At 36.5% G+C, this 21,886-nt stretch overlaps 1 protein-coding gene across 6 annotated transcripts in view; it reads left to right on the forward strand.

Annotated features, from left to right (window-relative positions):
* NCAPG2 (non-SMC condensin II complex subunit G2) overlaps positions 1 to 21,886 on the forward strand; it is a 107,000-nt gene that overhangs the window by 50,956 nt on the left and 34,158 nt on the right. For 5 of the 6 annotated variants that reach the window (XM_037835710.1, XM_037835709.1, XM_037835713.1 and 2 more), the window contains 6 exons: positions 6,585 to 6,807; positions 7,031 to 7,134; positions 9,047 to 9,220; positions 11,262 to 11,332; positions 20,272 to 20,425; positions 20,545 to 20,718. In XM_037835710.1, coding sequence (XP_037691638.1) covers positions 6,585 to 6,807; positions 7,031 to 7,134; positions 9,047 to 9,220; positions 11,262 to 11,332; positions 20,272 to 20,425; positions 20,545 to 20,718 — 900 coding nt within the window. The remainder of the gene's footprint in view (positions 1 to 6,584; positions 6,808 to 7,030; positions 7,135 to 9,046; positions 9,221 to 11,261; positions 11,333 to 20,271; positions 20,426 to 20,544; positions 20,719 to 21,886) is intronic. The other variant, XM_037835712.1, reaches the window with a different exon arrangement.

Here is a 21,886-nt window from a genome sequence, read left to right on the forward strand (position 1 = left end):
ACAATGAAATAAAACTCTATACCCTTAAAAAATAATGAGGAGAAGCTTTTTATGGTGCTTTTATAGAAAATCTCGATATATAAGTATAAAAGCAATGTATAGAAGTGTCTGCTGCATGCCAACAGCTGTATAAAATGAGGAAAAATATGTATGTATTTGCTCAGATATGCATAAAGTGTTTGGAAGAAAACAAAAAATTAATAACATTAGTTGCCTGAGATGAGATGTCTAGGGAGAGGGGAATTGGATATCTAGGGACAGGATGATTGGGAGACCTTATCACTATATGTGCTCTATATTGTTTTATTCCTTTTGAATTTTTAACTGATTTTTTTTATGTATTGGAAGAAATATTTTAAATGACGCATGGAATGTGAATACCCAGTGTCACACCCAGTTGAATTACTTAGGTACTTTTGTTAAAAGTCAATTGATGTTGTGGTTAAAAGGGAGAATTATTGGTTATGTATATGTTATTAGGGGAAAAAAAACAAACACACGGAACTGTACAACATAAACAATGAACCCTAAAGTAAACTATGGAGTAATAGCTAATAGTATGATTTATAATATTCTTTTATCAATTATAACAAAGTTACCACATTAATGCAAAGTGTTAATAATAGAGAAAACTGTGCATGGGGGGCATATAGGAACTCTGTGTTTTCTGCATGCTTTTTCTGTAAACCTACAACTTCTCTAATATTAAGAAAACTAAAAAAAAAACAAAAAACAAAAATCAACTGATGTTATGTATGTGGGTCTATTTCTGAACTATTTGGTTCCAATTATCTATTGTCTATCCTTATGCCACTTCCAGTGTGTTGCTTGCTGCAGCTTTGTAAGTCTTATAGTGTAAGTTCTTCAACTTGGTTCTTTTTTAAAATTACTTTGGCTATATTTTAGGCCCTTTGCATTTCCATGTAAACTTTAGAATCAGCTTAATTTCCATAAATAGCTGCTGTAATTTTGATTGCATTTATTATAACAGGCTATTAAAACTATAGTTTTAAATCTGAAAGGGAAAATTGGGGCTTGGTATTGAAGTGTAAATCTGATTATAAAGGATTGTAATGGCTGTTATGATACAACATGTATGAGTGACGAAAAGTCTTATGACTGTGGTACTTGCATTTTAAAGGAGTAGAGGCAAGAGAAGAGAAAGAAATTATAATGCTTTTGTGTGTATGTGTGTGTGTGTACGTGTCTGTGTGTAGTCCAAAACTTTAATGCATAGTGAAAGTACACGCTTGAAGGGGGTGAGTGTGGGTATTCTCCAAAGGAGGAGATCCTTGCATTATAAGGACTTGGAGCGGCCCTTCCCCCTCTAGTTATGCTAATAAGGATTTGATGAGCTGCACTTTTCATTGGTTCTTTTTGGGTGCAGATCTGAGTGAGGGCTAGGTGTGTCCATGCCAAAGGAACTTCTTGCTATGGGTCTTAGGGTCACTCCCCTCTCCCTCCTTCCGTAGCTAACTTGCCTCATTCCCCTCTGAGAGAATTGTGTCCCTTAATCTTTAGAGGTGCTGAAGGGGGGAGGTCAGTCTTCTGTAACTGCTTCCTACTGACAGAGGGGACATTGTCTCTGCCTATAGTGGGAGTGGAATTCTCTGGCTGTCATATCTGAAGATTATTCTGCAGGGGTATGGGGTTTTTTGCATCTTTTGTGTTCTGGTGTGACCCCTTGCTTGTCTGTTGACATCTTATAAGGGAGTACGATCTGTACCATGACTCATGCTGTTACTGTCGAGGTGCAGCACTCTTAAGAGCGAAAGAGAGATGAAAACCCACAAAGCCAACAAGAACTAGGGTGGCTAGCCCCATTAAACAGAAAAGGATGGAGCGAAGAATGGCATCTATCCCGGGTGGCAGAAACTCAAATAAATCAAATGGAAGATTTTGGGACTCAACAGTTGACTGACCTGGTCTCTAAGGGTGTTAATATTTTGAGTTATCTTTGAGCTCTGATTAACATAAAAACAACAGTCCTCTCCCAGGAATGCACATGTTCCTCCATGGGCCACTGTAAGGGCATCTAGGGCTCGTTGGTTTTGGAGGACAATACCTGCTAATTAATTTACTTGGGATTGGAGAATGATTAAGGTGGAGGCTGTTCGTTCTTTGCTAGTGGATAGTTCGAGGGAGAGATTATGGCGGATCCATTCTGCGTGGGCTATTCCTGCAGCTCCAGTAGCTACAGCTCCCCCAATCCCAGTGTTGGTTAGGAGTGGGCTTTGGAATGGGACTGCTTTTCTACTCTGGTTTGGGATGACAGGTTGGAAGCTGAGAGTGGAAAAGGCTCATTTCCACTTTTTAGCTTTAGTACTAAGGCCACGTATACTAAAGTGCATGTCTTGACTACCATGGGGATAAGCTAAGATAGGTTTTCTGCCCACAAGGGAAGAATATTCCCTGATTGGTGTCTAGTGAGACAGCAAATGTCAGGTTACCTACTGGTTCAGACAATGCGCTGCTGGTTGCTGTGCTGATGTGGCCACCCGGAGTTTGATTATTTCATGGGTGATCCATGCCCCACTGCATGCTGTAGGAGGTGTAATCATGTCCCTTCGTGGTAGCCAAGCTGATGTCAGACAGCCCCAGAGTTCTTAGAGAAATCAAGACCACAACCAAGGGCTAGCGCCATGAGGGTTCTTGAGTCAGTCTCAGGAAAGAATTCAAGGACTGGTCAGTGTGTACAGCCAAACAGTTTAATAAGCTTCATGCGGGAGAGCCATGGGAGTTCTCGGGGAAGTCGAGACCTTGACCAGGGAGTGACTTGGTCAAGGAAGGTTCTTGACTCAGCCGCAAGAAAGAACTTGGGGACTACTCGGTGTGTACATCCAAAGAATCCAAGGACTAGTCAGTGTGTTCAGCCCAAAACTTCAATGCCTAGCGAAAGAACATGCTTGAAGGGGATGAGTGTGAGTGTTCTCCAAAGGAGGAAGAAGCCCATAATGCTTTCTTGAAGTAGTTTTAAGGTATTTTTTTCGTCTAATCTATAGCTCTTAGAAAAGCAAGGCAAAGAGAAATTTAGAACTCTGAATAGGCTTGTTTGGTATATATAGCTAATTCTACTTGAAAATTCAGGTCAAAAGAATGACAAGAGTCCAGAGATGTGGCTAATATGAAGTGGAAGCGGGGTATTTTAGCTGATTTCATGGGTGTGTTCTATCAGGTAAAAATGATCTGAGAAGCACGTTGCTAAGCTCTCATACTTAGTACATGTGTTATTAATTGGCAATTTGCAGAATTATGGGTCTCCTAAAATAGTTTTAGAAGGAATGAAAGTTATACTTCTTTTTTACTTCCTTTGTATGTCATGGTAGGCCTTTACCACTAGGCTAAGCTCAGCAGTCCAGGAATGGTAACTTATTCATATTTTTGTCCTTAGTGCCTTTGCAGAATGATACATAAATAAATAAAATAAATAAAATTATACTGTATGGCCAAAGAGCAGTTACCAACTTATGTAACTTGCTTATGTATTTTTTATTAGTGATGCTAGTAATTTCAAGCTATTTACAGTTTGATTTGAAAGTCTACATTGCTTGCATTGCATACCTGACTGAGATTTAGGCTAATATTGAAACCTCTTTAAAAATGCAGTCATTGGGCTTATTTACTTAATAGGCAGTTATTAAAATTAGAAGTAAAATACCAGTTACCAATTTGTCTAAGTTCTTCTCTGTTGTAGCTGTTAGCCTATGGATAATATATTTGGATAAAATCAAACCTCAGGTAATTGAAACAAAACAAAGGAGAATCCTCAGCTAACCAGTATATGATCTGCATTTTATTTTAGGAAACTGAATCAATGAAAAACAAGTTAATATGAGCATTTCTGGGGAAAAAAAAAACAAATCAAAAACTTCATGGAATATTACTTATAGTGAGAATCACTTGGGCAACCTTGGCGTATTTGGTAAAAATGCTGATTGCCAGTTTCCACTCTAGATGGTCCTATCTAAGTTAGGGTCCAAGAATCAATATTTTTTAGTTTGAAAGCAAGCTGTAAAGGGAAATACTTTAGAAAACATTTCTCTGAGGTACTGCCTTTATAGTTTGAGTGACATTGTATTATGATATAAGTTGTTTCTTATATGTATTCCATTTCAAATAAGTTTGTATTGTAAGAGATCTAAAAGCTTTCCAACTCTGCAGTTCTGTGATTACATGATTTCTCAAGTGTAGGGGTTTCTCCTTTGCTGTATTTTCCTCTTGGCATCTATTACTGTGCTTTGCACATTCTAGAGTCACCATTTAGCAAATATCATAGATTATTGTAGTGAGGTAACCAAAACATTATTGCTCACCACAAGGCTTTTTTGCTCTCTTCTGGTACTTATTGAGCAAACTTGTTAGGGGATGAGTGATAATACTGCTGAATAAAACTGTTGCACAAAGAAGTTTTGTTTGACAGCTGTTGTATCTGGAGATGTTAATCCTCTTTTTTTCAGTATGTCTAATCTGTACATTTTTATGATGTTGAAAGACAGGCAGCAGAGCAGAGTAGATAAAAGGTGAGTTCATTTATTACCAGTTATGATCTTGTGTTTAATCACTCTAAGCCTCAGTTTCTTATCTATAAAATGAGGATACAAATATCTGTTTTTGGAAGTTGTTGTGAAATCAGTGGTGGGCATACATGAGTGTTTCAGGAAATATTGGTTGCTAGCATCATCATCATCTACTGGTGTGCTAGTGTGTTTTTCAGGATGACAACTTGATGCACATGCACTCAAAAATAATAAACCCATCAGGAAGGACATATATGTGGCCAAAATGAGATAGAAAGAGATCCAGGGCATAGGTGAGGAAAAAGGCAGAAGTTGATAAAATTGTCAGAATATGAAAAACTCATTTTTATCTGTCTTTTTCTTTTAAATCTTGAAAGCACTACTTCTTGAATAAGAGTCTCCCTGAATCACTTAATTTCCAAGCCTCATTCCATCAGTTTTGGATTATTAGTTGACAATAGGTTTTCCTCCATGATACTACTGGCATCTCATTTTGTGAAGGCCAAGAAACCTCTTTCTAATGCTTGCTGTTTAAAGCACAGGGGCAGTATTTTCTCTCTCTCCATTAATAAGTTGCTGGTAGAAATGTTTGGTGTGGGATTTGGGATTATTGTTTTTCCACAATAACTTTTTCAGAAATACCAAGAAGTTTCTGAGTGGAGGTGTCCCAGGAGCATTTCAAGGAGGAAGTAATCAGTAGTGTCAAATCTGCAGAGATTTCATGTAAGTTGAGGGTGGGAATATGCCCATTTGAATTTGCAAGAAGAGGTCATTATGACTTTGGCAAGAAAAATTTCATTGAAGGTAGAAAACAGATGACTGCTGAATTGAGGTATAAATGGGAAGTAAGGAAGTAGAGATGCGGAGTAGAGGCAACACTTCCAAGCAACTTGGCTGAGAAGGGGAAGAGAGAAGATGTAAGCTTGGAAGGAAATATAGGAGGTCAAATAGGATTTTGTAGTTTGTTTTTTTTTTTTGTTGTTTTAAGATTAGAATGACATGAAAAAATTTACCTATTGATGAGAAAGATCCAACTGAAAATACCAGAAAGGGGATAATCATTACAGCGAGGTGCTAGAAAGAAATGCAAGGTTAGTGGTATTATCCCCATCTTACAGGTGATGAAACTGGCTTAGAGTGTAAGTATTTGCACAAGATTACCAAGAAGTAAGTGAATAAAGCAGGATTTGAATATTCTGCTACTAAAACCCATTTCTTATCCCTTATTCTTATTTTCTTTATTGCCTTCCTTTCCTTTATTCTATTCCTTTATTCCTTTGTCCTTTTTTCTGTATTTTTCTTGTCTTGAATTTCTAGCTTGGTAGTTTGGGCCCTGTTCTGAAGGCAGTGGACAACTTGGAATGCTTTTGAATAGAGGAATGATATGAGCAGTTCTGCTTTATGCAGGTTGTGTAGCAGGAATGTATGAGGTGGACTGGAGGAGGGAGTAAAAGGAAGCAAAGAGACCAAGATTTTGTGATAATCTAGAAAAGTTGCCTAAGAGTTTCACCTATGGTATTGGCATTAAAAAAGGGAAGGAGTGGAATGGTGCAAGAGAGCACCTGTGGAATTGATATAACCAGCTGAGTAAAAAATGTCGGGCAAATTTTACTTATGGAAGCCTGGGAAAAGAGTGATGCCTCTGTGTCTTTAAGGTAGAAAATGTGATATATTTGTTATACTTGCTTTGTTATAATTTGTTATACTTGCTTTTCATATAATATGTCAAATGCAATGCTGTTTTAAGAAACTTAAAATTTGTTAAGCTGATAATAGCTACCATTTGAGTTTTACTTAGCATATTATTAATTAATTAATTATAATTAATCCTCTCAACAGCCTTAAATTTAAGTACCTTATTTATAGGTACTTTAAAAAAATGTCGATTTATTAATTCTAATTTCTCTACCGAAAAGTCATAGACTCTGGTATAGTCATTTGAAATAAATTATCTTGAAGACAAAAATTATTTCCTTTTTGGTTATGCTGTTGAAATTTTGTTTAAAATGTTTTCAAGATTATAGGAACATTTAATTGTTTTCTTTTGCATATATGCTTTATACTTAGTTTTGGAAAATATGCCCTATGGAACATATTTTGGTTCGTCTGGAAACTGATTCTCGACCTGTGTCTCGGCGCCTGGTGAACCTCATCTTTAATTCTTTCCTGCCTGTGAATCAGCCGGAGGAAGTGTGGTGTGAGCGCTGTGTCACACTAATCCAGATGAATCATGCAGCCGCCAGGAAGTTTTATCAGTATGCCCATGAACACACTGCTTGCACTAATATAGGTGTTGAACTCTGTTTTTTCACAATTTTTGTTTTTTTTTAAACCTAAAACATAATTAATGTTATACATGTTCAGTACCTTTCATTTTAATAGCTTTATGCTTTAATACATTTCTTAATGATTTCTCTTAAAATAATATAATTATTTAGGATTACAGTTTTACAATTAGAAAGATAATTTTGTTGAAGAAACACATAAATTATTGATTATCTTTAAAATTTTAGCCAAGCTGATCCACGTTATCCGTCATTGCTTAAATGCCTGTATCCGGAGAGCATTAAGAGAGTGTCAAGAGGGTGATGAAGAAAGGGAGAAGGAGAATGTGAGTGTAAGTACAATATAATACCAAACCTAGTTGTGAAACATGACCACATTTAAAAAAATAAATATATGTTTACCTCACATTATTTAGAGAAAGGGAAAACAATAAAGGTATTATTTCCATTTATTACCATGTTAGGATAATTTTTATTTTCCATTTATCCCTTTAACATTGGTATTTAAACTAATTATTTTGAAAGATCATAATGTTTTTTAATATTGTATATCCTTTTAAGTTCATTTTAAAGTAGTATTTAAGGCAGAAGAAAGCCATTGATAAAAAACTTGTCCCAAATTTTCTTTGCCTTAAACTTTTCCATATATTTTAATTCAGTATGGGTATAGCATAACTGAATTGGAATCTGGAATTTATCATTATTTTGTAATTAGGTGAGTGGTGATGTTTTTGAGGATTTTCTCATAACAAATGCTATAAGATTCTACTAGAAACATTCTGGGGTTAAATTGTTCCTTTCCATTTCCTTTTTGTCCTTTCACTCAGTTAAGCCTAATTGAAATTGTTCTAAAGGAACTTTATTTAAATAAAGTAAGGGAAATTCAGTAAAACTTTTCAAATTTTATTAGTATAGGAGAAATGGTGGCTTTCTCATGAAACATTAGTGATAAGGTTGCTATACCAAACACTAACAGTAAAAAGTAAAATTAAGTTCAGGATGAAAAATGTTGTCATTCCGCTATTTGTGTAGTTCTAGTAGTTTTTAAGCTTTCAACAGTTTCATTGCTTTTAAAATTTGGCCAAAACTAATTTCAAATTGTTAATTGTCTATTGAAATATTTTAACTTTATATAGAAGGTACTTTTACTTTTCCTCTGTATCCTCTTTAATCAAATTTATTTTCTGCTCTGGATTCTATTACTTTTGAATAGATAGCACAAAAACACAGCATGAAATGAATCATCCTTTTAGGAAATATTCTGTATTGGTTATTTAGCAAATTATTGCTAAATAATTTATTATTAGACAGTCTTTATTATAGTCACATGACAGACCTCAATAGAGATTGTTAGCATTATCAAATCAGTGTGTATTTGTGCTGATTTATTTTGGACATTTCTGCTTATGGACATATAGCCATAATGTACACATAAGTGTATCCTGCACTGGATCCTGGGTGATAGTGTGGGGCCTCCAACTCTGTGTATAAAAGGAGTTTATTATAGTGAATTTGTGTTTTAATATGATTTATTTAACCAGAATATTCAGGTAAGTGCTTATTGTGCACTACCAGTATAAGTTCAAGAAAATATAAATAGGTACATTTATTTTAAAACAAACCACAAGATTCCTTTGATTCAGTTGTGGTTGATCATAGTCAACTATTAATATCAGAGTCTTTAGGGTTGTATTCTACCAGGTCTTGTAGAATGAAGATGGTTGTCTTCAGAACGATACAATGTATATGGTCTTGATAGCTTGAGTTTTTGTGCTTGTATTTTAATAACAATTACCTTTAAGAAAATGAGGTTTTATAATTTCTCTCCCCCCACCAGGTCTGTTCACATTGAGATCTGTGGTGAAAAGTGACATCTTTAAACAGATCAGAAGATACAGTGAAAGAGAAGGCCATGTTTCTTGCCCTCCTTGGCCTAATAAAGTAGACAAAGGCCATAGTTTATGCATTTTGATTTTTAGAGGATTTTAAATTCATATAAGCATTCCTTTAAATGAAATAATGTTATTTAAGAATTTATTTCTTAGATGGGCTTTATAAAAACATAATAGACTTTTTGTATTAGAGAGTCTTAAATAAAGTCATAGGACATGAAAATAGATGGGATATCCTTTATGTTTCTGTTTTAGGCCTATAATTCTGAAGCATGTTTTTAAAGATAATGTTCTTATCTTTTAATAATTGTTATGATTTGATTCTCTCACAATAAAATTATTTGTATCCTAGATTCTGGACAATACATTGTCAGTAAATGATGTTGCATCCATGGCAGGTTTATTAGAAATCATTGTCATTCTCTGGAAAAGTATTCATAGAAGTATAGAAAATAATAAAGAGGCCAAAGTTTACACCATTAATAAATTTGCCTCTGTGCTTCCAGAATATCTTAAAGTATTTCAGGTAAGTATGGAACTATACTTTGGAAGTTGTAAGCAAGGTATATTAAAATTATATTTGTTTAGAATGTAGCAGAAGTTTCCTAACATGTTTACGTCTCTGGATCTGTTTTTCTCAATTGTAAAATGAGAAGGTTGAACTAGTACTTCCGTTGTGGTAATTAGTTTCTCTCATCCTTCTTAAGGGTAGATGCCGTGTGTCTTTTTCTGCTTCATATCCCCAGCATCCAGAGAAATGTGTAGTATAATCACGTAGTTCTTCTATCTCTAATAGTCTGGGATACTATTTTAGAGTTTAATTTGACTTGCTGGGATTTAGAGGATTTTTTGAACATGAAGATACAGTACCATGTAGGTTTGTGAGCAATTTCACTCAGGTATTTGATGGCTCAATATATGTCCAAGTATTTGAGTTTTGTCTATGTTGTAGGAGCAAGCAGAATCATGTAATTTCTGTTTGGATGAAGAAAACCTTCTAATTCCTTGACTTTTTATTTCTGAAAGAAGTTAATATTTCAAAACTAAATTAAAACTAAATTAAAAAAGGCTGATAGCTAAAAATGCATATTTATTCCCAACTAAAGAAAGCGTGGTTTAAATATAGAACTACCCTCTTTCATCCTAAATTTTATTCTGGGCTCTTCTGCTAACTCCTTATGGGACCTTGGAAAACTTAACCTTTCTGAGCCTTGTTTCTTTGATTGCCAAGCCTTGAAGCTTCATTCAGACTGTGAAATGAAAATGTGACCTATCCACAAAGGTAAATAATATAAAGGTCCAAATTTACTAGTAGATTTTAAAATGCAAATAATTACATTGGGCTAAGAAAACAGCATCGTCTCAAAAATCTCAGCAGAAGATAAATATATAAGCCCATAGGAAACAGGATGAAATAACAGATGTGCAATGTAGTCTGGGGATATGTAGGGCTTGAGGAAGGCAATTAATTCTGAATGATTCTGGTAAGAATTTCCCTACTTTCACTAGCTCAGGGAATATTGAAGTCATCCTGTTAAGTAATCAAGTAACATATAAGCCACACACAGAGTGGGATCAGCAATAACTATCAGTTTACTTTTAACAATGGGAAAATATTTTCTTTCTTTATTTGGAGGGGTGTATGGGTGGATTCACTGTAACTGCATGCAAATTAATTATAGATTAAATCTTGATTTTGCTCCAGTTTCTGTTTCATATATATTTTCAGGAAAATTATTACTTTTTCCTTTAGGATCTGCCATTTTTCATTTTCCCAAGCAAGAATATTTTCCATTAAATGCTCTTGAGTCTGAACTACTTTTTACTTTATTGCACCTGTAGTAATAGTAGTAGTAATAATTATAATGCTATAATTTATTAAGCACCAAATACTAGGCACTGTACTAGAGTTTTATGTGCTGTATTTCATTTAGTTCTTCCAACAAGCCTATGGCCCATTTTGCAGAGGAAGAAACTGAAATTCAGTGAGTTTGACCAGTTTTTTTTGTTGTTGTTGTTATACCAGCTAGTTAGACTGTAGAATCTGATTTGAATTCAGATTTGGCTTGGTAGCTCTAAAGCCTGTACATTTTCCATTAAACCACACTGTCTTCCTAAAGCTATTCGGATTCATTTAATAAAATTTTCTCTGAGTAGTTTTATTCTCTTGAGATTTATGTTAAGGATACTAAGTGTACAGAGTTAATTTTTTTTTCTTTCATCAGGACTGTTTTAGAAATAGAAGTAGCCTCCATGACAGCAAGGAATTTTGTTTATTTTGGTTACTGATATAGCTCTAGGATCTAGATTGGTGCCTGGTACATGGTAGGTGCTTAATAAATATTTGCATAAATTAATACATCACAAAAGTAATAAAATGTTATATAAAACTTTAAGAATACTCACCAAGTAATTTTCTTTACCCTTGAAAAATGAGGTTTACCAATAGGTTTAAATTTTTTCTTTGACCAACTTTGAAAATAGGTTATTTGGAAGTTATATGAAGTGCTTTTTAAAATGTCATAGCACTTAAATACTCTTACTTGTTTTTCTTTTTATGTTTTTAGGATGATCGCTGTAAGATTCCTTTATTTATGCTGATGTCCTTTATGCCAGCTTCTGCTGTACCTACATTCAGGTATTTCTATCTTTCAGTACAATAATGTAGAAATCTTAACCACTGCTTTGCTTAATTATTAATTTAATATTCAGCAGACTATCTCTACCATGCCAAATTTTAACTTTAAGGTAATAGCTGCCTATGTAATTTGTTAGCTGTTTCTTTCCTTCAGCTTTTCTTCTCCTTTTGATAGGGAGATTGTCAGGATGCAATTTTTCAATGGGCTTGGAGTTGTTAAGTAATAAAAGGAGAAAGATTTCAACTTTAAAATCTAGGGGAATTGAGGCGGGGCAAGATGGCAGACTGGTGAGCTGTATGTTTTAGTTACTCCTCCAGGAAAGTAGGTAAAAAGCCAGGAACTGCGTGGACTGGACACCACAGAGCAATCTGTCTTTGGGCATACTTCATACAACACTCATGAAAACGTGGAACTGCTGAGATCAGCGAAATCTGTAAGTTTTTGCGGCCAGGGGACCCGCGCCCCTCCCTGCCAGGCTCAGTCCCGGGGGAGGAGGGGCTGTCAGCTCCAGGAAGGAGAAGGGAGAATTGCAGTGGCTGCTCTTACCGGAAACTCATTCTACTGATTCAAACTCCAACCATAGATAGACTGAGGCCAGACACCAGAGACTCTGAGAGCAGCCAGCCCAGCAGAGAGGAGACAGGCATAGAAAAAAAACAACACGAAAAACTCCAAAATAAAAGCAGAGGATTTTTGGAGTTCTGGTGAACACAGAAAGGGGAAGGGCGGAGATCAGGCCTTGAGGCGCATATGCAAATCCCGAAGCAAGGCTGATCTCTCTGCCCTGGGCACTCTTCCTTAATGGCCCTGGTTGCTTTGTCTATTAGCATTTCAATAACCCATTAGATCTCTGAGGAGGGCCGTTTTTTTTTTTTTTTTTAAATCCTTTTTGCTTTTTCTAAAACAATTACTCTAAGAAGCTCAATACAGAAAGCTTCAAAGAATTGCAATTTGGGCACGGCAAGTCAAGAGCAGAACTAAGAGAGCTCTGAGACAAAAGGCAATAATCCAGTGGCTGAGAAAATTCACTAAACAACACAACTTCCCAAGAAAAGGGGGGTGTCCGCTCACAGCCACCATCCTGGTGGACAGGAAACACTCCTGCCCATCGCCAGCCCCATAGCCCAGAGCTGCCCCAGACAACCCAGTGTGACGGAAGTGCTTCAAATAACAGGCACACACCACAAAACTGGGCGTGGACATTAGCCTTCCCTGCAACCTCAGCTGAATGTCCCAGAGCTGGGAAGGGGGGAGCAGTGTGAATTAACAGAGCCCCATTCAGCCATCATTTGAGCAGACTGGGAGCCTCCCAACACAGCCCAGCAGCCCAGAACTGCCCTGGGGGGACGGCACTCACCTGCGACATAGCACAGTCATACCTCAACAGAGGACCCGGGGTGCACAGCCTGGAAGAGGGGCCCACTTGCAAGTCTCAGGAGCCATACGCCAATACCAAAGACTTGTGGGTCAGTGGCAGAGACAAACTGTGGCAGGACTGAACTGAAGGATTAGACTATTGCAGTAGCTTTAAAACTCTAGGATCATCAGGGAGATTTGATTGTTAGGGCCACCCCCCCTCCCCGACTGCCCAGAAACACGCCCCACATACAGGGCAGGCAACACCAACTACACACGCAAGCTTGGGACACCAATTGGGCCCCACAAGACTCACTCCCCCACTCACCAAAAAGGCTAAGCAGGGGAGATCTGGCTTGTGGAGAACAGGTGGCTCGTGGACGCCACCTGCTGGTTAGTTAGAGAAAGTGTACTCCACGAAGCTGTAGATCTGATAAATTAGAGATAAGGACTTCAACTGGTCTACAAACCCTAAAAGAACCCTATCAAGGTCAGCAAATGCCACGAGGCCAAAAACAACAGAAAATTATAAAGCATATGAAAAAACCAGACGATATGGATAACCCAAGCCCAAGCACCCAAATCAAAAGACCAGAAGAGACACACCTAGAGCAGCTACTCAAAGAACTAAAGATGAACAATGAGACCCTAGTACGGGATATGAAGGAAATCAAGAAGACCCTAGAAGAGCATAAAGAAGACATTGCAAGACTAAATAAAAAAATGGATGATCTTATGGAAATTAAAGAAACTGTTGACCAAATTAAAAAGATTCTGGACACTCATAGTACAAGACTAGAGGAAGTTGAACAACGAATCAGTGACCTGGAAGATGACAGAATGGAAAATGAAAACATAAAAGAAAGAATGGGGAAAAAAATTGAAAAACTCGAAATGGACCTCAGGGATATGATAGATAATATGAAACGTCCGAATATAAGACTCATTGGTGTCCCAGAAGGGGAAGAAAAGGGTAAAGGTCTAGGAAGAGTATTCAAAGAAATTGTTGGGGAAAACTTCCCAAATCTTCTAAACAACATAAATACACAAATCATAAATGCTCAGCGAACTCCAAATAGAATAAATCCAAAAAAACCCACTCCGAGACATATACTGATCACACTGTCAAACATAGAAGAGAAGGAGCAAGTTCTGAAAGCAGCAAGAGAAAAGCAATTCACCACATACAAAGGAAACAGCATAAGACTAAGTAGTGACTACTCAGCAGCCACCATGGAGGCGAGAAGGCAGTGGCACGATATATTTAAAATTCTGAGTGAGAGGAATTTCCAGCCAAGAATACTTTATCCAGCAAAGCTCTCCTTCAAATTTGAGGGAGAGCTTAAATTTTTCACAGACAAAGAAATGCTGAGAGAATTTGCTAACAAGAGACCTGCCCTACTGGAGATACTAAAGGGAGCCCTACAGACAGAGAAACAAAGACAGGACAGAGAGACTTGCAGAAAGGTTCAGTACTAAAGAGATTCGGTATGGGTACAATAAAGGATATTAATAGAGAGAGGGAAAAATATGGCAAACATAATCCAAAGGATAAGATGGCCGATTCAAGAAATGCCTTCACGGTTTTAACGTTGAATGTAAATGGATTAAACTCCCCAATTAAAAGATATAGATTCGCAGAATGGATCAAAAAAAATGAACCATCAATATGTTGCATACAAGAGACTCATCTTAGACACAGGGACACAAAGAAACTGAAAGTGAAAGGATGGAAAAAAATATTTCATGCAAGCTACAGCCAAAAGAAAGCAGGTGTAGCAATATTAATCTCAGATAAAATAGACTTCAAATGCAGGGATGTTTTGAGAGACAAAGAAGGCCACTACATACTAATAAAAGGGGCAATTCAGCAAGAAGAAATAACAATCGTAAATGTCTATGCACCCAATCAAGGTGCCACAAAATACATGAGAGAAACATTGGCAAAACTAAAGGAAGCAATTGATGTTTCCACAATAATTGTGGGAGACTTCAACACATCACTCTCTCCTATAGATAGATCAACCAGACAAAAGACCAATAAGGAAATCGAAAACCTAAACAATCTGATAAATGAATTAGATTTAACAGACATCTACAGGACATTACATCCCAAATCAACAGGATACACATACTTTTCTAGTGCTCACGGAACTTTCTCCAGAATAGATCATATGCTGGGACATAAAACAAGCCTCAATAAATTTAAAAAGATTGAAATTATTCAAAGCACATTCTCTGACCACAATGGAATACAATTAGAAGTCAATAACCATCAGAGACTTAGAAAATTCACAAATACCTGGAGGTTAAACAACACACTCCTAAACAATCAGTGGGTTAAAGAAGAAATAGCAAGAGAAATTGCTAAATATATAGAGACGAATGAAAATGAGAACACAACATACCAAAACCTATGGGATGCAGCAAAAGCAGTGCTAAGGGGGAAATTTATAGCACTAAACGCATATATTAAAAAGGAAGAAAGAGCCAAAATCAAAGAACTAATGGATCAACTGAAGAAGCTAGAAAATGAACAGCAAACCAATCCTAAACCAAGTACAAGAAAAGAAATAACAAGGATTAAAGCAGAAATAAATGACATAGAGAACAAAAAAACAATAGAAAGGATAAATATCACCAAAAGTTGGTTCTTTGAGAAGATCAACAAGATTGACAAGCCCCTAGCTAGACTGACAAAATCAAAAGAGAGAAGACCCATATAAACAAAATAATGAATGAAAAAGGTGACATAACTGCAGATCCTGAAGAAATTAAAAAAATTATAAGAGGATATTATGAACAACTGTATGGCAACAAACTGGATAATGTAGAAGAAATGGACAATTTCCTGGAAACATATGAACAACCTAGACTGACCAGAGAAGAAATAGAAGACCTCAACCAACCCATCACAAGCAAAGAGATCCAATCAGTCATCAAAAATCTTCCCACAAATAAATGCCCAGGGCCAGATGGCTTCACAGGGGAATTCTACCAAACTTTCCAGAAAGAACTGACACCAATCTTACTCAAACTCTTTCAAAACATTGAAAAAAATGGAACACTACCTAACTCATTTTATGAAGCTAACATCAATCTAATACCAAAACCAGGCAAAGATGCTACAAAAAAGGAAAACTACCGGCCAATCTCCCTAATGAATATAGATGCAAAAATCCTCAACAAAATACTTGCAAATCGAATCCAAAGACACATTAAAAAAATCATACACCATGACCAAGTGGGGTTCATTCCAGGCATGCAAGGATGGTTCAACATAAGAAAATCAATCAATGTATTACAACACATTAACAAGTCAAAAGGGAAAAATCAATTGATCATCTCAATAGATGCTGAAAAAGCATTTGACAAAATCCAACATCCCTTTTTGATAAAATCACTTCAAAAGGTAGGAATTGAAGGAAACTTCCTCAACATGATAAAGAGCATATATGAAAAACCCACAGCCAGCATAGTACTCAATGGTGAGAGACTGAAAGCCTTCCCTCTAAGATCAGGAACAAGACAAGGATGCCCGCTGTCACCACTGTTATTCAACATTGTGCTGGAAGTGCTAGCCAGGGCAATCCGGCAAGACAAAGAAATAAAAGGCATCCAAATTGGAAAAGAAGAAGTAAAACTGTCATTGTTTGCAGATGATATGATCTTATATCTAGAAAACCCTGAGAAATCAACGATACACCTACTAGAGCTAATAAACAAATTTAGCAAAGTAGCGGGATACAAGATTAATGCACATAAGTCAGTAATGTTTCTATATGCTAGAAATGAACAAACTGAAGAGACACTCAAGAAAAAGATACCATTTTCAATAGCAACTAAAAAAATCAAGTACCTAGGAATAAACTTAACCAAAGATGTAAAAGACCTATACAAAGAAAACTACATAACTCTACTAAAAGAAATAGAAGGGGACCTTAAAAGATGGAAAAATATTCCATGTTCATGGATAGGAAGGCTAAATGTCATTAAGATGTCAATTCTACCCAAACTCATCTACAGATTCAATGCAATCCCAATCAAAATTCCAACAACCTACTTTGCAGACTTGGAAAAGCTAGTTATCAAATTTATTTGGAAAGGGAAGATGCCTCGAATTGCTAAAGACACTTTAAAAAAGAAAAACGAAGTGGGAGGACTTACACTCCCTGACTTTGAAGCTTATTATAAAGCCACAGTTGCCAAAACAGCATGGTACTGGCACAAAGATAGACATATAGATCAATGGAATCGAATTGAGAATTCAGAGATAGACCCTCAGATCTATGGCCGACTGATCTTTGATAAGGCCCCCAAAGTCACCGAACTGAGCCATAATGGTCTTTTCAACAAATGGGTCTGGGAGAGTTGGATATCCATATCCAAAAGAATGAAAGAGGACCCCTACCTCACCCCCTACACAAAAATTAACTCAAAATGGACCAAAGATCTCAATATAAAAGAAAGTACCATTAAACTCCTAGAAGATAATGTAGGAAAACATCTTCAAGACCTTGTATTAGGAGGCCACTTCCTAGACTTTACACCCAAAGCACAAGCAACAAAAGAGAAAATAGATAAATGGGAACTCCTCAAGCTTAGAAGTTTCTGCACCTCAAAGGAATTTCTCAAAAAGGTAAAGAGGCAGCCAACTCAATGGGAAAAAATTTTTGGAAACCATGTATCTGACAAAAGACTGATATCTTGCATATACAAAGAAATCCTACAACTCAATGACAATAGTACAGACAGCCCAATTATAAAATGGGCAAAAGATATGAAAAGACAGTTCTCTGAAGAGGAAATACAAATGGCCAAGAAACACATGAAAAAATGTTCAGCTTCACTAGCTATTAGAGAGATGCAAATTAAGACCACAATGAGATACCATCTAACACCGGTTAGAATGGCTGCCATTAAACAAACAGGAAACTACAAATGCTGGAGGGGATGTGGAGAAATTGGAACTCTTATTCACTGTTGGTGGGACTGTATAATGGTTCAGCCACTCTGGAAGTCAGTCTGGCAGTTCCTTAGAAAACTAGATATAGAGCTACCATTCGATCCAGCGATTGCACTTCTCGGTATATACCCGGAAGATCGGAAAGCAGTGACACGAACAGATATCTGCACGCCAATGTTCATAGCAGCATTATTCACAATTGCCAAGAGATGGAAACAACCCAAATGTCCATCAACAGATGAGTGGATAAATAAAATGTGGTATATACACACGATGGAATACTATGCGTCAGTAAGAAGGAATGATCTGGTGAAACATATGACAACATGGATGAACCTTGAAGACATAATGCTGAGCGAAATAAGCCAGGCACAAAAAGAGAAATATTATATGCTACCACTAATGTGAACTTTGAAAAATGTAAAACAAATGGTTTATAATGTAGAATGTAGGGGAACTAGCAGTAGAGAGCAATTAAGGAAGGGGGAACAATAGTCCAAGAAGAACAGATAAGCTATTTAACGTTCTGGGGATGCCCAGAAATGACTATGGTCTGTTAATTTCTGATGGATGTAGTAGGAACAAGTTCACTGAAATGTTGCTATAGTATGTAACTTTCTTGGGGTAAAGTAGGAACATGTTGGAAGTTAAGCAGTTATCTTAGGTTAGTTGTCTTTTTCTTACTCCCTTGCTATGGTCTCTTTGAAATGTTCTTTTATTGTATGTTTGTTTTCTTTTTAACTTTTTTTTTCATACAGTTGATTTGAAAAAAGAAGGGAAAGTTAAAAAAAAAAAAAAAAAGAAAAAAGACAAACAAGGAAAAAAAAAAAAAAAAAAAACGATGTAGTGCCCCCTTGAGGAGCCTGTGGAGAATGCAGGGGTGTTCGCCTACCCCACCTCCATGGTTGCTAGCATGACCACGGACATAGGGGACTGGTGGTTTGATGGGTTGAGCCCTCTACCATAAGTTTTACCCTTGGGAAGACGGTTGCTGCAAAGGAGAGGCTAGGCCTCCCTGTATTTGTGCCTAAGAGTCTCCTCCTGAATGCCTCTTTGTTGCTCAGATGTGGCCCTCTCTCTCTGGCTAAGCCAACTTGAAAGGTGAAATCACTGCCCTCCCCCCTACGTGGGATCAGACACCCAGGGAAGTGAATCTCCCTGGCAACGTGGAATATGACTCCCGGGGAGGAATGTAGACCCGGCATCGTGGGATGGAGAACATCTTCTTGACCAAAAGGGGGATGTGAAAGGAAATGAAATAAGCTTCAGTGGCAGAGAGATTCCAAAACGAGCCGAGAGATCACTCTGGTGGGCACTCTTACGCACACTTTAGACAACCTTTTTTAGGTTCTAAAGAACTGGGGTAGCTGGTGGTGGATACCTGAAACTATTAAACTACAACCCAGAACCCATGAATCTCGAAGACAGTTGTATAAAAATGTAGCTTATGAGGGGTGACAGTGGGATTGGGAATGCCATAAGGACCAAACTCCACTTTGTCTAGTTTATGGATCGATGTGTAGAAAAGTAGGGGAAGCAAACAAACAGACAAAGGTACCTAGTGTTCTTTTTTACTTCAATTGCTCTTTTTCACTCTAATTATTATTCTTGTTATTTTTGTGTGTGTGCTAATGAAGGTGTCAGGGATTGATTTAGGTGATGAATGTACAACTATGTAATGGTACTGTAAACAATCGAAAGTACAATTTGTTTTGTATGACTGCGTGGTATGTGAATATATCTCAATAAAATGATGATTTAAAAAAAAAAAAAAATCTAGGGGAATTATTTTTTTAAGCCTGGTTTTATTATATTCTAGAGCTGTGTTGTCTAATATGGTAACTGTTAGCTACTTGTGGCTGCTGAACTCTTGAAATATGGCTAGTCTGAGTTGAGATGTGCTGTGAGTATAAAATATACGTGAATTCAAAGACTTGATATAAAAAGACTATAAAATAATAATTTTTTATATTGATTCATGTTAAAATGATAATATTTTGGGTGTATTGGGTTAAATAAGATTTATGAATGAAATTAATTTTACCTGTTTACTTTTACTTTTTTAAACGTGGCTATTAAAAAATTAAAAATTACATATGTGATTGATTTTATGTCTTGTATTATGTGTTTCATTGGATAGCATTGCTTTAGAGTGTTATTGATTATCTCAGCAAAAATTACTTATTTTTATTCATTATTTATGAAACAAATGCATGTTTTGAAACTAAATAAAAATTATTCCAAAATTTAGGAAGCAATATTGTAGAATTTGACAGAGGTGACACAGAAATCAAAAAGGACAAGGGGAATTTATATGACTAGTTATGTCCTAAATAATTTAATACTTGTATTTAGACTTTTTTATTGTTGTTGTTGTTAGTATTCCCAAAGTGCTTTAAAATTCAGTATTTTGTACTGGAACTTATTCCATATAGTAATTATGGGAAATAGATGTACTATATATATATTTCTACATTGGAGAATGTTGAAATGTTAATGTAACAACAAAGGTTTATATACTTTCATTTTTTTAGTTTCTTGATTTTCCTTACATTGGAAAAATGGGAAATTTTTTTTGAAATATTATATCTCATTTTATATATTTGAAATTTTCAGCTGTGGTGTGATTTCCACACTAAGAAATCAGGAAGAAGGAGCTATAGACAAGAATTATTGTACTTTATTAGATTGTCTTTGTTCCTGGGGACAAGTGGGGCATATTTTGGAGCTCCTTTATGATTGGTTGCCAGAGGAACAGTCCCAAAGCAAGGTAAGATATATTTGCATGATGTTTCTATTAAAATTTAGTGAATGAGGAAAACTGTTTGAAATTATTTGTTTTTCTAGGAACATGTTTTAATTATCAATCTCCCCCCTCCTTTCTTTCAGAGTAACTTAGCGTCTAAACGTAAAGTACAAATTCATGATACACGCCCAATAAAACCTGAATTAGCATTGGTTTACATAGAGTATTTGCTGACCCATCCAAAGAATCGAGAATGCCTGCTATCTGCTCCCCGAAAGAAACTTAATCATCTTTTGAAAGCACTTGAAACTTCAAAGGTAACGGAAAGTTGAGTAATTCTATATAATAGTAGGGATGATTAAGTAAGATTTAAATTTTACATGTTTACATATTTATAGTGACTAAACAAGATTAAAATTTTTAGAGCTAGGAAGGAATTGAGAACTATCTAGTCTCCCTTTTTCAATTTGTAGACAAGGATACTTAGACTCAGTTGACTTAGCCAGTAGTGGCAAGACTTGGAACTAGAGTTATAATTTTCTACTCTGGTGTTTCTAATTAGTGTTTGGAATCCTGGGGTTTTTGTCAAATCTAATTAGGGAAATAGGACTCACAAGTATAATTCGTATTTCTCAGAGCATATCCTTCTTCAGTAAAGCTAGTTGTTAGACAGTTCTCTTGCACTGATCCTACCCATTAATATGGAAATACTAGCCTTCTCTTCAAAGTTCTTTGCACCTTTTTCTAGGAATCTCTGGGGAGTGTTTCAGGTGAAGTCACTGTTCCGGTTTGCTAAAGCTGCCGGAATGCAATATACCAGAAATGGTTTGGCTTTTACAATGGGGATTTATTAGGTTGCAGATTTACAGTTCTAAAGCCATGAAAATGTCCAAATTAAGGCATTAAGAGGTAGGTACCTTCTCTGAGGAAAGGTGGATGGCATCCGGGATTCCTCTGTCACATGGAAGGCACATGGCGACATCTGCTGATTCTTCTTCTCTTAGGTTCTGATTTCAAAATGGCTTTCTCCAAAATGTCTCTGGGCTTCTCTCTTGGCTTCTCCTGTGGTCCTTCTTGCTTCTTCCAGCATGTTTTCCTTTCTCTCAGCTCTCTCTCCATGAGCTCTCGTAAAGGACTCCAGTAAAGGATTAAGCCCCACCTTGAATTGGGTGGGTCACATCTTCATGGAAACAACCTAATCAAAAGGTCCCACCCACAATAGGTCTGCCCCCACAAGATTGGATTAAAAGAACATGACCTTTTATGGAGTACATAGCAGATTCAAACCAGCACAGTTACAAACATAGTGTTTTCAACTACCACATAGAATTCACCATTTTCCTCTTCACCTGTATTGGTTCTCTCTGATCATTCTCTCCCCACCCCACTCCACCTATCCCTGGAGCCAGCCTTTCTGAACAACCTATTGTTAGTGCTGTTATCAATTTTTGGTTGTACCAGAGGCAAAGCTATCAATGCAGCAGA

The sequence above is a fragment of the Choloepus didactylus genome, chromosome 5 (genome assembly GCF_015220235.1).
Source record: "Choloepus didactylus isolate mChoDid1 chromosome 5, mChoDid1.pri, whole genome shotgun sequence".
Lineage (NCBI taxonomy): Eukaryota > Metazoa > Chordata > Mammalia > Pilosa > Megalonychidae > Choloepus > Choloepus didactylus.